Source organism: Carcharhinus amblyrhynchos, chromosome 3 (genome assembly GCF_965287045.1).
Source record: "Carcharhinus amblyrhynchos chromosome 3, sCarAmb.v2.hapA, whole genome shotgun sequence".
Classification (NCBI taxonomy): Eukaryota; Metazoa; Chordata; class Chondrichthyes; order Carcharhiniformes; family Carcharhinidae; genus Carcharhinus; species Carcharhinus amblyrhynchos.
This window is the reverse complement of record NC_137326.1, coordinates 30487461-30503289: the sequence shown is the minus strand read 5'-3', so window position 1 is coordinate 30503289 and position 15829 is coordinate 30487461. Positions and strand designations below refer to the sequence as shown.

At 38.2% G+C, this 15829-nt stretch overlaps 1 protein-coding gene across 22 annotated transcripts in view; it reads right to left on the bottom strand.

Moving 5' to 3' along the window:
• slmapa (sarcolemma associated protein a) overlaps positions 1 to 15829 on the bottom strand; it is a 202206-nt gene that overhangs the window by 49483 nt on the left and 136894 nt on the right. For 14 of the 22 annotated variants that reach the window (XM_080182862.1, XM_080182858.1, XM_080182884.1 and 11 more), the window contains 2 exons: positions 10405 to 10479; positions 2030 to 2089 (listed from right to left, as the gene is read on the bottom strand). The exons of 4 other annotated variants lie outside the window; for them this stretch is intronic. In XM_080182862.1, the coding sequence (XP_080038988.1) occupies positions 2030 to 2089; positions 10405 to 10479 (135 nt within the window). The remainder of the gene's footprint in view (positions 1 to 2029; positions 2090 to 10404; positions 10480 to 15829) is intronic. 4 more of the 22 variants (XM_080182886.1, XM_080182889.1, XM_080182891.1 and 1 more) reach the window with 1 other exon arrangement.

Here is a 15829-nt window from a genome sequence, read left to right as displayed (position 1 = left end):
TAACCTTTCTATTCCCCTTCCTATTCCATGTCCTGAACATGTCTCCTCACAAATCCATGCCCATGTCTCTCAATACTCTCTGCTTAAACATCTCCAATCAGTTTGTCACAATATTAATGTGTTCCAAATCAAGTCACAAAATATTTTCTGTTTGATGTGGTGTATTATTGCTCCTTAACACCTTCAACTCTCAGTTGCTGGCCTTCTATAAAAAGGGGAAGTCTGACTTAACCTCGTCCTCACCAATCTACAAGTTGCAGATGGATCTGTCCATGATAGTATTGGAAGAACGACCAGCACACTCTCCTTTTGGAGATGAAGTCCTGTCTTTACATTGAGGATACTCTCCAATGATTGTGTGGCATTACCACTGTTCTATGTAGAATAGACTTGGAACAAATCTAGCAACTCAAAAGTTGCGCATCCACAAGTCGAGAGGGCCATCAGCAATAACAGAATTACCTGGCTATTTGCTCACTCTACTATTACCATTAAACCAAAGAATAAACCTGGATCATTGAAAAGTACAGGAGGGTGCGCCAGGAGCAGTACCAGGCATTTATAAAAATGAGGTGCCAGCCTGCTGAAGCTGAAGATTGCATACAGTTCATCCACAACTCCTGTTGCCAATTTCCACTTCAGTGATATGCTTTACAAAATATTTTAAAGACAATATATAAATATAAGTTGTTGTCAGTGTATGGGAAGCCATGCCCAAGACACACTGGATTTTAAAAAATAACTGGAGGAAATTACTTCATAGACAGATATGGTACATGATTCCATAAATAAATACAGCAATAGCATCTCATGTCACTTTTGCTGTTATTAGGGTATGTGATCCTGGTATCTTGCAAACAAACATTTCAGCAATTCAACCACACAGTTTCTTGCTTTCACTGGTCTCTAAGCTATCTGCTCAAGTGTTGAGTACAAGCAGTCCCAAAGTGACAGCCACAGTAATTCCTAAAATGCTTCCCAAGTTTTAAAGTATTTATAGCAACATTGCAAGCCATGATTGGAGTAGTTGATATGACCAACTAGCCATTTTAACTCTGAATTGTTATCATTTACGATCCTAAAAAGGATAGGAACTCATTCCTCACAACAATATCAATATATTAAAAGTTGATCCAGAATACATACTGGCAATCTGCATTGTTTCACACAATACATTTTCAAATAAGAACCAGAAGTATACATTCATTAGTCAACATTTTTTTCATTCTGCAGAAACTAAATATATAAATGATAAATGAATATCAGCATGGATTTATGTATTTGACTATCTTGATTGAGTTCTTTGATGAAGTTAGACCCAGTTGATGAGGACACTACTGTTGTGTATGTTGACTTTTGAAAAGCATTTGACAAAATACCACACAATAGATCTGGCAGTGGGATTACAGGGGCATTTGCAGCATGAATACAAAACTGGATCAGAGACAGAAAGCAGAGAGTGGCAGTGAGCAGCTGCTGTTCAGACTGGCAGGATCTATCTATACAGTGACATTTCCTGGGATGCGATGAGGACTATTAATGTTTTCAATATATATTAATGACCTGGATATATATGGCATCATTTCAAAGTTTGCAGATGATGCAAAACTCAAAAACGTAGTAAACAATGAGGTATAGACATCAGGAGACATGGGCTGGTGAAAAGGTCAGACATACGACAGATGAAATCGAAGAAAGGGAAGAATGAAGTGATACATTTTAATAGGACAAAAAAACCTACAATTTTAGAAAGGATGCAATCAAAGACCTAGAGATGTAAATAGAAAAATCCTTGAAGGTGAGAGTTAAGCTGTTGCTAAAAAAAAATCATATTTTACAAAGAGAGGAAGAGAATGGATGGAAATTATGCTCAACTTTATAAAATACTTATTGGGCTTTAGCGGAGTATTCAGCTCTGGGCACCACACAATAGGAAGGATGCCAAGACCTTTGGATGAAAGATTGGAGGGGGGCATCTAGATTTCCCTGTCATGGTTGAAGCACATGAAATATACTGAACATTACAAACCTTTCAATAGCTTTGCTTCTTCAGTTACTTTGGTATGATGGTCTTCTGCTATAAGGGCGGCTAAACAAAACCAAAAGATCAATATGATAACAAAACTTAAAAGGTGCAAAACAAAATGCACTGATACAATAATGTCCAATACTAGAAGTATATGTTTTACGAGGTTATACAGAAAATTAATTTTAAGATCTCATTTCAGCAAAGGAAAATGTGTTGAGAAGTGCCATTAGTAAAGGTCTTGCAACAAGTCACCAGCCCTCTCATTTGAGAAATAGTATGTATACACTCATAGTGCAGATTGAGTAAAAATTAACTGCACAGAAAGAAAACTGAAGAGTTTTCTAGCTGATTAGTGTACAAATCATGATTGAATTACATTAAATCTCCCAATTAAGAATCAGAATCTTGCCAGAAACACAAACTGCAGCACAAAAGGGGGCCATTTAATCATGTAAGCTAGTTCTTTAGTTGGAAGAATTATTCTGGCATAATTTCCACATTCTTTCCCAGATCTTTTTTATACTTCCATTTTCAAATACTTGTCTTTTTCTTTTTTAAATGGTTAAACTCTCATGCTCAATACTTACTTCTGAAGAATGTATTCCATGTTCTAATAATCTGTGTGAAAACAGAATACTCTCACATTCCCTTAAGCCTTTGCCCATCATTAAGAATTAAATGATGATGTAAACTATCACTATTTAACCTCTCAAAAAATGAATCAATTTATAAAGAAGTGAAGCTAATTTTCAGTTGCAAGAGTGGTTTACTTTAGGAACTATCAGAAAAGCCACAGGATAACTGGAGATGGGCAATAAACATGCTAGCAACACACAAGTTGCTTGATTAATAATGAATTATTTAACCTTTATGCAAACTGATATTTTCCTGCTGGTTATCCAGATGTACCCCTGATAAAACAACATGCATTGAGGCATTGCCATTTCAGTCTTGTTGGGTCTTCTCAATCATTTTATCTGCAGATCTTGAACAAAACTTATCTATAATTTTCACTGGTCAAGTGAAATAGTGCATTTTTAGGATGGGATGGAAAACTTGAAAGTGAACTCTGAAAACTTTCTTCAGACCTTGAAGATCCAGCCCACCCTCCCCCACCCCACCAAGCTTGGGACATCAAATTTGGAGGTTGGGAAGGAGCTACATTGAACTTCAAGCCGAACAAATCGGTGGTGTGTCTCATTCAATACTATCACGTAACCTGAGACACATGGTTCAGATTACATCAGGATCTTAAAATATTAACAACCATCATAGAACCAGTGAGTGACATGCAGAACCACATGGTTCAGCAGCTTGTGAGGACACCTGGCCAAATTGAGAAGCTCAGAGGATAACCATACCTTTTCCATAGCCATGCACGTTACTGTAGAATGCTGCTGACTGATGTCAGTGTCTTTGAATGCTCTCAAAATAATCCCTACGCACATTTTATTACATCTAACTCTGAGCTTGAGACATCTTCAACAAACAAGGTTTTCCTGTTTTTTGGGATGGCATTGTTAGCAGGGCTCATATTAATTGTCCATCATTAGTTTCCCTCAAACGGTGACACCAGAAAAAGGCAAGAAAACAGAATAAGGTGAATTGCCCTTGCAGAAAGCTAGCACAGACATGATGGGCTGCCTGGATTCCTTCAATGATGGAACCGTCTATGTTTCTAGGTTAGACTGAGTAAGGGTGTCATTTCACTGAAAGGACATGAATAAGCCTGCTGATTTTTTTTACAGCAATCCAATAACTTCATGGTCACGTTTATATTATGTTCAGTTCTTTTTAAAGAAAACCTGAATTCAAATGACCAAACTATCATGGTTGGATTTGAACTGAATGTTCTCTGGATTATTAGGCCAAGCTTCTGAATTACTAGTTCAGTAACACAGCTACTACACTAACATACTCATACTTGCACTTAAAAGATATGGACATCTTGAACATTGGAATGCTTATGAAGCCCTCTGTTAAATTCACATCAAGCTTCATGTTCACAGAGTGCCAAAAGATGTGGTACAGAAATCTTAGTAATTCCAGAGGCATGGAGTTGGATCTGCGATATTCCAAATAAATTTCAAAAGCAACAGCTAGCATCGACTGCAGCCTAAAGATAACTCAAATCGACATAGGTATTGAAGTTAACTAATATTAACTAAGAAGCAAAAAGTGAAACTTGATCAAAAAAAACGTTTAGAAGACTTATGAAAGTATTGTTAGAATACTATAATTAAAAATCCTTTGTTCGCGGAGTTCCCATCAGGGGAGGCACACTCTTGGGCAAATTAAGTTTGCCCATCAATTTACTTACCACTCCAACTGGCCTCAGAATAAATATTGCTGCTGCTTAGTTACTTTTGAGACTCTCAACTAAACCTACAGATAAGCTGTGTTGTACTACTGCCTAATTCGCAAGATGATTTACACAATTATTATGGGTTTTCAATACCCACTACATTGGAGATAATTAAATCAAGCCAGAGATCTAGATCTACCTGCTCTGTTTGCACCATGACTGGTATCTCCACCCTCAGCCACTGCTCACATAAGAACACTCACAGTGACAAATTACTTGGGAAATTTTGTATCAAAAATGTAGCCAATTGGGAAATTTTGTATTAACAATGTAGCTACTGCCTTATTTTGCATAGTCTTTCTGAAGTTACTGCTTCGGAAACGCACATAACTAACCTCCAGTGTCACAACTGGATTACTGCCAGTGATGAACTCAAAGTCAATTTAATGTCTAAAGGCAATGGAATTAATCTAAAGGGTTTCCCTACTGACCTGTGTAAACATGGATTGAAAATAAATGTTTAACTGTGTTTAAAATAACATAAAGGATAGACTGCATGCGGGCTTACACAGCATCTTTAACTACCTCAGGGTGGCTCAAAACATTTCACAGCCAATTAAATATTTTTGAGATGCAATCATTGTTATAATGTTGGGAAGAGTAGCAGTACATTTGTGCACAAGGGCTCACAAACAGAAGTAAGATAATGACCAAACAATCTGTAAGCTGACAAATATACATTTGTGCACAAGGTCCCACAAGCAGAAATATGATAATGACCAAACTATCTGTGAGCTGACAAACATTGATCCCACAACCATCAGTACTTAAATCAGAATATCTTGCTATTATTTCATTTCTATTTGAGAATTGCTGAAAAAGAGATGTATCTGTCCTAATGAGTTTAAGACGAAGAGCAAGAATGCCAAATTTCAAAGAGAACAATTCATAACTGCATAAGAAAAGCAGTGCTGACTGGTTAGCACTAGTTGATTGAAATGATGGCATGCTAACCTCACGTTTCCAAAATATAGATGTCATGTTTGCTATACAGTATTTGAACCTGTAGCTGCACATAAGAATTTCTTTACGCACTTTAATTCCTTGCTCCAATTCCCCTTTGAAATGAAGCAGTCTAATGAGCTTCCTTTTCTCAATATGCTAGTTGACAAATGCAATCTACTGTACGCATTTCTTCAGTAGTCAATACATGCGTTGGAATTCCTACAGCTCCATGCATTACAAGACTGGCCTTATCAGCGATCTCTTAAATAGAGCCCAGGCCATTCACCATGCAAGCTTCATGCTGATAGCAAAGCCATCCTGGAGGTTAACAGTTACTCTGATGAGATTGTTGTTTGCTGTGTATCATGCACACTCACAAATAGACCTATGGCTGCCACTTATAGACCTGAAACTTACCAAGTTACCTCAAATCAAATTACCCATGAAAGGTAAAGTATCTCAAAAAAACAACAGGTGAAGCTAGCTGTGGCAACACCTTCCACTAACAGGGTGTTGCAATCAAAACAAAAAGACATTCTATTATACAAAGGATTAATGTGATACATGAATTTCAGCGTCGGTACAATGCTGGCTACATATGATCCATTCAGTCAGGACATGGGGCCTATCAAACAACATGTCCTTTTGGGTGTTCACAAAAGGCAGAATATGCACCATACTTAACCAGCCCATGCTTGCAAAACTCAAAATGTAATGTCTGTAATTTGCGGAACAATCCCAAGTGTACCAAGGATTACACTAACAACCAATTTAAGATTATCAGTTGGGTTTGTAATGTAGCTCACTTAAGTGTGCTTGCAACAATATATGCAGGGACTTGTCCTCTATAGGCAAAAGGATATGTCCAGATATTGCATCTTTCTGGAATAAACAAAAACTTGGGGGTGGAGGTGCAATAGCTCTGGTGTATTCACCATAGCAATTCATTGATCAATTAAAGTCAACTTGCCAGCCAGTCAGCACTCATTTTCTCATGTGGTGTGAATTGTTAGCCCCTTTGAAATTTAGCTTGTGTCAGTCCTGATGAGTATAAGCTAAAAAACTTTGACAGCATGTTTCTTTATTCAGTAATACTCTAGTTCTGTAGAATCAAATGATTCCTCATTTTTGTTTGTGATGCCGTATTTTATGCAAAATTGGCCACCACGTTTTCTACATTGCAACAATGCAAAAAAAAACTTCAGACTATATAGCACTTTGGGATGATCTTAAGTTGCGAAAGGTGTATTACTAATTTAATTTCTCACAATCTGGAATATCTTTCCAGCCATGCTCCTCTAAATATTAGGATAATGTAGTTAAACAAACTTTGAACAGGATGGTCAGATTCCATGCAAATATGCACAGTTAAAGGTCCAGAGAGATCAGAAGCTATAATATTCTAACAAGGTTCAACTAACTTAATTATTGCAAACCAGTGATCTTTGTATTATACTGTACATACTATTGCATACAACAATGTCTATTTTGCAAAACTCAGAGGATATTAGATTGATTTACAGGTCTAATCCTGCAAGTGTCTTATTAGATAACAACTCCAAAGGGAACTGGACTATGAAAAGCCAAGTAATTAACTTTTTCATTTAGCAACAGTTAGTTGCTGTCTGGTACATGCCATCATGATACTTAGTCTGATTAAATTTTAAGACTCTTCCACTGATTCAATGGGAAGCAACACCATAGACTGCATTCGTCCCAGAGTTAATCCATAGTATACGCAGGGTTATATCAGTCTCAGTGCTGTAAAAGGCTTCAGCTTTCCTATGCTTTTGGAAGTGAACTGCAAATCACCAACAATTACTGCTCTATACCACGTTATGCAATTCAGGCTAGAAAGCTCAACTATTACAGGCAATCAGTTTAACCTCAGTGATAGGGAAGCTTTTAGAAATAATAATTCGGGACAAATTAACAGTCACTTGGGCAAATGCAGAATAATTAAGGAAAACCAGTCTGAATCTGTTACGGGCAAATTCTGTTTAACTAACTTGAGTTTTCTGATGAGGTAACAGAGGGTTGATGAGGATAATGCTGTTGATATGGATTTCTTTAAGGCATCTGATAAAAGTGCCACATAACGGATTTGTCAGCAAAGTCTGTGGAATAAAAGGGGCAGAAACAGAGGGTAAATGTTGATGGATGCTTTGTGGTTGGAAGAAGGCTGTTTCCAATGGGGTTCTGCAAGGCTTAGTACTGGGTCCACACGAGGCCCCATGCTTTTGGGGGTATATATTAATGAATTAGATGTAAATGCAAGGAAGATGATCAGGAAATTTGCAGATGACACAAAAATTGGCTGCATAGTAGATAGCAAGGAGAATAACTGTAGATTCCAGGAAGATATCAATGGACTGGTCAGGTGGGCAGGAAAATGGCAAATTGAATTCCACCTAGAAAGTGTGAAGTAACGCATTTGGGGAAGCCAGACAAGGCAAAGGATTACACAATAAATAGGAGGATACTGAGAGGCATGGTGGATTTGAATTTGATTTGATATGTTATTGACATAAGCGAAACAAGGATGGAGGGTTATAGTAGGGGGTATTAAATAGGGTCAGAGCCTCGGGAGACACCGGAAATGCAGACTTATATGTTAACGTTTTTGTCTTTTTATTCCGCAGGTGGAGGTCCACCTTGTTGTCAAACAAGGGGCATGCACGTGGTGGGTCGTGCGTGGGCTGCGCATGGGCTGCTCTTGGAGGTTCCGGGAGTGGCCTAGTACTTCGTGTCAGTGTGTGTGCTTGATCCTGGACTGGTAGACGGGTGCCGCAACAGCTCAGTGACTAGCACTGCTAGCTGTGCAGATACATGGATTTGGGCCTATGTCTGCGGGAGTTCGCGCATTCTCCCTGTGGTTGCCCTCCCACACCCCAAAGATGTGCTCTTAGGCTGATTGGTTTACCAAATTGACACTATTCTCCCCTGAATCTGGCTAAGTTAGGGGTTCCACTCGCAGACACGCAGGGCAGGGTAGGTGTAGGAGGATGCGGCGGTGCGGGCTCGTTGGGCCGAAGGGCCTGTTTCCCGTGCTGGGTTGTTCTTTGTTTGTTCTTTGACACATGCGTTGGGATAGCGAAAAGTATCTTTTCATTGTTGGGATACAATGAAAAGTTGTCTTGCGCACTGCAGACAAAACATACCGTTCATAGAGTACATAAGGGAGAAGGAAAGGACAGGGTGCAGAATATAGTGTTGCAGATCGTTCTCCTTGGAACTGTAGAAACTGAGGAGAGATTTGATTGAAGTGTACAAGATTGTAAGGGGTTTGCATAGTGTGGATGAGAAGGGTCTATGTACTTTAGCAGAGAGGCCAATAGCTGGGGGACATAGATTTAAAGTGATTGTTAGAAAAATTAGAGGGGAGGTGACGAAGTCTTTTTTCACCCAGAGGGATGTTGGGGTCTGGAATTATCTGCCTGAAAGGATGGTAGAGGCAGACATGCGTATTCATTGAAAACATGTCTGGATATGCAACCACATGCCTCAACCTGCATGGGTCAACTGCTGGAAAGTGGGATTAGGCTGATCGGCTTTTTTTTTTCAGCCAGCACAGACACAATGGACAAAAAGTGGCCTCTTTCTGGGCACAAACCTTCAATAATTCAATGAAAACATTGCTTTGGCTGAAACCAGAGTAATGTGTCCAATTCTGGGCAATGCACTTTGGGAAGGATGTGAGGACATTCAATACGGCACAAAAAGGATTCACAAGAATATTCCAGGGATCAGGAACTCAGTTTTTTGGCTAGATTGGAAACGTTAAGGCTGTTCTCCTTGAAGAAAAAATTTGGCAGAAGGGTTTGATCTGAGTAGATAGGGAGAAACTGTTCCTCTTGGCAGAAGGATAAGAAGCAGTGGACCGTGTCTAGAAAAAGAAACAAACAACAGCACCATGAGGAATGCACAGGATCTGGAATGTATAGCCTGAGAGTGGGGTGGAGACAGGTTCAATTGAAGCTTTCGAAAGAGAATTGGATAATTATTTAGGTTTTCTGGGCTGTGTGTATGGGTGTGGGTGTGGGGAGGATAGGACAGTAGGACTAGAGGAGTTGCTCTTGCAGAGAGCTTGTATGGACACAATAGGCCAAATGGCCACCTTCTGTGTTGTAACAATTCTATGATTAAATGTGCAAATGCCAGCTGAAGATAGAATCAGGCTTAGCAACTTCATGAGATTGAATAATCTTCCAGTACTGACAGCCTAGATCTTCACACAAAGAATGGCCACTTGATATCTGAGTGCTACCATCTAGGGAGCTGCATCTGTCATAAGTTACTATCCTGCAGAGAGGAACAGCAAGGTAATACTGCACTAAATCTGAACTTCCGGAAAGCTGCAAATTAGAATTACAAGAATTGGTGCTTCTAAAGATGTAATAATTAATATCTGTAAAGTGATTACCACTACACATAGCACAGTAATTTTTATTTAATTCTTCAGTCATTATTTGTGTAAATGGCACAATACACCTAACAGTAAGGTTACCACAGGAGGTGTTAGCACATTAAATTTTCTTTTAATATTTAATGATCAGGTAAGATCCAGTCAAACGTTAAATTGCATTTGACATGTTTCCTTTAATCTCAGTTGAATACACTTAACATTAAGTTTTGCTTGTGATACTTATAAATGTAAGTATCCTCAGACGTATTTTATAAATGGTATAGTTACATAAATAGCCATGTTTCCTCCATTTCCATTAAATACATGAAATATTGAACATATAAAAATGTTTAGCTTTATCGTACATACAGCTGTGTGGAATTATTTTTGTAAACTTCCTACCTCATCAACATGCACAAAAGATCTTGCCTTATTAAGGCTTACTGTCACTGCCATTTGTCATTGTTTCAACATGCTTTTAAAATAGCAAAGTTATTCAGGAAATGTTTTTCTCCTAAAAAGCTGATTAAACTGTGATGAAAATCAGCCCACAATAAACTGAGTTTATCTGTTTCTTGAGCACTCCATTTTTGGTCATGAACTGAGGCAAGGAATTTGGCAATAGCAATTCTTCTCCTCCTCCCCACCTCCACATCATACCTTTAAATCTTTCTGAATCGTTCTTTAAATCCTCTTCTGTGGTTTGATTATTTTCTAGATGAGATTCAAACATATCTAGAATTTTATAGAGTGCAGAAAAATACAACAATCTGTTAAATGGAAAGTTTTTAAAGACTAAATAAATGTGATTTATTTTAACTGGCTCTTCTGAAATTTGTTCAGGGTGGAAAGAGGTGAAAAATGAGGTTCTCACACAAAACCATTAAGCTAATAACACTAGCTGAATTGTTTTCCACCTCATTGGATTTAGAGATTTATGCAGGAATGTAGTCCTGGATGAAAAATGAAAGTCATTGTAAACATAAAAGCTGATCAATTCTAAAATATTTTAAGCTCTTTTTCACGTAATCTGCTAAGGGTTTGATAAGAGTCCTCCGTTTAGCTGTGATGAGCATTTTTATCTTTTCTATGATTGTGTGCCAAAGACACAGTTTATACAGTTATTCCAAACACAAAATTTTATTTTGGCTTTGATCCAAAACTTGAATTTCACTCAAATTTACTCAACATATTTTCTAAATTGTACTCAAATATATTTTGATTATAAAAAACACAAGTCAATGACTCAGCTGGATATTTCTTCCTTCGTTTAAAACTGAAAGTGATGTTCCATAAGGAGAATTTCATAGGCAAGTGTAATATTACTATGAGGAACAGCTGTGAATTGGTAACTATTTAGGAATAGAAAGATATATGTTCTTTGAAATTACTTGTGATGACTCAACCTCAGTCCAGGATCTAAATAGTGTCTTTTAAACAGTTTCTTAAGTTGCCTTTAGAGTTTTCTTTTACACTTTGCCATATTTGGTGTTGTTTCATATGCAGCAATGCAAAAAAAATGACGTGTTTGATTCTAATTTCATAGCTTATCCACAAACGGAGCCAAGAACCAAATATTCTCAATTGCTTGAGTAACCACAGTAAAATGACCTCTCACTGAGATGAAAAGTAAAAAACAGGCTTCCTGGCCAACAAAGGCAAATTAGTTATTTTTAAGAAGTTAAACAATTCTCTATTTGCCAATAACCATTTGTCAATATGAAGATTCAGTAACTGTGCAACAAGAATTATAGAATGAAAAAGTTGGTATTGCTACCTCTGCAATCCATTGGAACTACTAAAATAGTTGGTTTCACAGTTACTTTAAGTAGGAGGAACACAGACTAGGCTGTTGTCAGGATTTGCTGCAATTACGGGCCTACAACTTACTCTGTCAGCTGGACAGCAAAACCAGCAAAGCACTTTAGGCTTCACTAGCCAGTATGGTTCTTAACAAGCCATGATGATGGCCAGATTCAAATTGTGGTATGCACATCCTATAGTACTTTTTGCATATGCTTTTGCCTGAAAATAGGATGTGGTGCTTTAAGGGACGAAAACAAATTAGCAGTATGCAAAATATATATCACAGGCCTTTGAACTTTTCTACCTGAGCACCATAGAATGCAGGATCAGCTATTGTCTCTCACCAGTGAGCATTCTTTCCTGTTCCATTTATTTCTTTATTGGATCTCTGCCATATTTTTGCAAATTACCCTTTTCCATTTCTAGCAAAAGATACATGATCTTATTTTAAATGTCTGCACTTTTACTAAGAAGGTGATAAATAATAAATCATAGAATCATAGAAAGTTTACGGCACAGAAAGAGGCCACTTGGCCTATTATATTTGTGCCTGCCAAAAAACGAGCCACCCAGTCTAATCCCAGGATTTGTCTGCAGCCCTGCAAGGTTATGGCACTTCAAGTGTATATACAGACACCTTTTAAATGAATTGAGGGTTTTTGTCTCTACTGTCCTTTCAGGAAGTGAGTTCTAGACCCAACCACCCTCTGGGCCAAAAATATTCTTCCTCATCTGCCCTCTAATCCTTCTATCAATTTAAATCTAGGCCTCCTAGTTACTGACTTCTCTGTTAAAGTAAATAGGTCCTTCCACACGCTCTGTCCACGCCCCTTACAATTTAAAAAATTTTCAATCAAATCTTGCCTCCTCTGTTCCAAAGAGAAGCACCCCAGCTTATCCAATCTTTCCCCATAGTTGCAATATTGCAGCACTGGCAATGCCCTTGTAAGTCTCCTCTGTACCCTCTGCAGTGCAATTACTTCCTCTCTGTTATTAGGCGACCATAACTGCACACAATATTCAAGCTGTGGTTTAACTAATGTTATATATAGTTCCAGCAAAACCTCCCTACTCTTATATTCTATGCCTTAGCGATCAAATAGAAAAGATCCATTTTCTTCTTAAACTTATTACTGCGAAGGATCCGTGGACATTCACTCCAAGGTCCCTTACAACCTCTACGTCTTCTCAGTGTCCTCGCATTTATTGTGCAATCTACAGCTATCCTCCTCACTATCTACTAGACAGCCAACTTTTGTCTCTTCTGCAAATTTTGAGCATTTTCGCAATAATTATGTCCAGATCATTAATATATACCAGAAAAGGCAAGGGAATGAGTACTGAGCCCTTTTAAATCCCAAAGAATACAGCAAAATCACAAAACCATCCATCAACAATTACACCTTAATTTCCAGGAAATTTTGTATCCAGTTTGCTACGTTCCCCTAGATCTCATGAGCTTTTATTTATTTAACCTGTCTGCCATGTGGAACCTTGTCAAAAGCCTTGCCAAAATCCATGTAGAATAAACAACTGCATTACCCTCATCAATCCTCCCTGTTACTTCTTCACAAAAATAAATGTTGATATTTTGAGGGATTAGGGGTCCTCACATATCATAGAAAGTTCACAAGTACAACAGGCAATTAGGTCAGCAGATGGCATTTTAGCCTTTGTTGCATGGTAGTTGGTGCATATGAGTATGGAAGTCCTGTTGCAATTATATAGGGCTTTGGTCAGATCAATACTGATTCCTATATCCAAGGAAGAGTATACTTGCATTAGAAGTGACACAATAAAGATTCATGAGATTGATTTTTGGGATGGGAGGTCTGTCCTCTGAGCAGAGATTGAGAAGAATCAAGCTATATTCTCTGGAGTTTAGAAGAATGAAAGGTGATCTAAATGTATAAAAATGTATAAAATTCTTACAAAGCATGACAAGGTAGATGTTGAGAGGTTGTTTCCCTGGCTGGAGATTCTAAACCTAGAGGTCATAGTTTCAGGATGAAAAGGTTGGCCATTTAGGAAATCTGGAAAATTCCATTACTCAGATGGCTGCGAATCTTTGGAATACTCTTCCACAAGGGCCTGTGGATGATCAGTTTTGAGTATACTCTGAGTATAAGCCTGAGATCAATAGAAACCATAAATAAAACAACAAAATAGCAGGATTTCAATGGGAAAGTCTTGTTTCACCAACCTGAATAATTTTTTTGGATAATTTTTGGAAGAGAAAACAAAGAGCAGGAAAGGGTGTTGCAGAAGATATAATAAATCTAGGTTTTCAAAAAACCTTCAATAAGGTTTCACACATTAAGATGAAAGAATAAGATCAAAGCATATGCAGTCAGGGGACAAACAGCTGAATGGATTGGTAGCTGGCTTTAAGACAAAGTAGAGAATTGTGTTAAAGGGTAGTTATTCAGAGAGCAAAAATGAGAAGTACAGTTCTGCAAGGATAAGGGCAAGTACCACTTTTGTTCATAATTTATGTTAATGATTTATTCTCTGGAATCAAAAACTATTTCTAAATTTACAGGCAACACCAAATTACGAAGTGGAGGTGAGTCAACAGTGAAGAGATCTATAAAAATTTACAAGGAGGTATTAATAAACTTGAAATATGGGCTTCACATTATCAAATGAATTGCAACAGGAAAAAAAAGTTATATATAATTTAGAGAATAAGATTCAAATTGGAGTAGAGGAACAAAGTTGGCGAATAAGAATCACACAAATCACTAAAAGTAGCAATGCAGGTTATCAAGGACATGAATAAAAAGCAAACCAAGCATTTGCGTTTACTTCTAGAGGGATAGAATTAAGAAGTAGAAAAGTTAAGTTTGGCCTGAATATTGAGCTCATTGGGTGCATACATTCAGTGGGCCTAGAAGGAGATGCAATATGTGCTTTTGGCCATAAATGGATCCCACTGCTATTAACTTGTAGCTAGCTTGAAACACATGCTAAGAAAGCTTCAGTGCTGCCAGGGGACAGGAAGAGGGTGGGCACCAAGGGAAGTGAGGATGGGCATTTCCACTGAGTTCCCAAAGGCTGAAAGCTGTTGTGGAGCTACCTCAGGGAACTGCAGTACTGTATAAATGAAATAAGCTTAAATAAATGCTGTAAACTATGTCTACACTGCAAATTCAAGCAGACCTCAGGAGTTCAGCCCTCAAACACCTTTTATTTTATATTACCCCAAACATTTAATCTCGCCCTGGAGCATGTTTGTTGCAAAAATGTGATGGCCGCCTGACCGATTGACCCTTCCACCAACCATAAAAGTGGATGAGCCATATTAAAATACTCATCAGCCCTCCAAAATAGGCTTAACTGCCTGCTGAATTGTCAGTGGGCGAGCTTCAGAATGACCGCAACACTGCACCTGAGTGCGATGAGGTGGGATGCAGGCCGCATGTCTTCTCATGTGTGTCCGGGTCAGGAGTATCTGCTTGATCAAAGTAAAACTCTGGCCCTAACGTACTGAACTTTGGTCAGACCACACCTGAATGCTGCACACCATTCTGATCCCCATAGTAGAGACAGTGGATGAAAAGAAAATGTACAAGCATGATACCAGAAATGCAGGAATGTACCTATTAGGAGAAGACAAACAGATTTGATCTCTTTTTTCTTGCAAAGAGAAGGTTATGGAGTGATCTAAAGAGGATCTAAAGAAGCCTTTCAAATTATGAAATGATTTGATAGAGTGGATACTCAGCAAATGTTTCTATTTTTGTGGAAAAACAAAACTAGAAGCCTCAATGAAATCAAACACAAGTTCCTTCTGAATTCCGTCATGACTACAGAAGTAATTGAAGCACATAGATGCGCTTATGGAGGGTTATTCTGAAACTTAGATGAAGAAAGATGGGAGGAGGTTTGAGTAGAGCTGGTACAGACTTGTCATGCTGAATGGCCTGTTTCTGTGCTGTATATCTTATGTAATCCTATGACACAGTTTTAGACACAAAGGGAATCAAGGATTACAAGGACAGAGCAGGAAAGTGTAGTTGAGGTAGAACTGAATAAATAGCCAAATTCAGAGATGTAAATGCAAGGAGTGGGAGGTGCATTCTACTGGAATTGTAATTTGATCCAGTCATGTCAAGGAATGCACTGCTCTGCTTGACAACACAGATTTATGGTGGTACTGCAGACATAACCCCTCAGTATTCAGGCAATGCACAATGTTAACACTCACACAGTTCAGATACTACACAGCGTCGCATAAAATGCAGCATGAGCACACCTTCCTGGTCTACATTCTTGT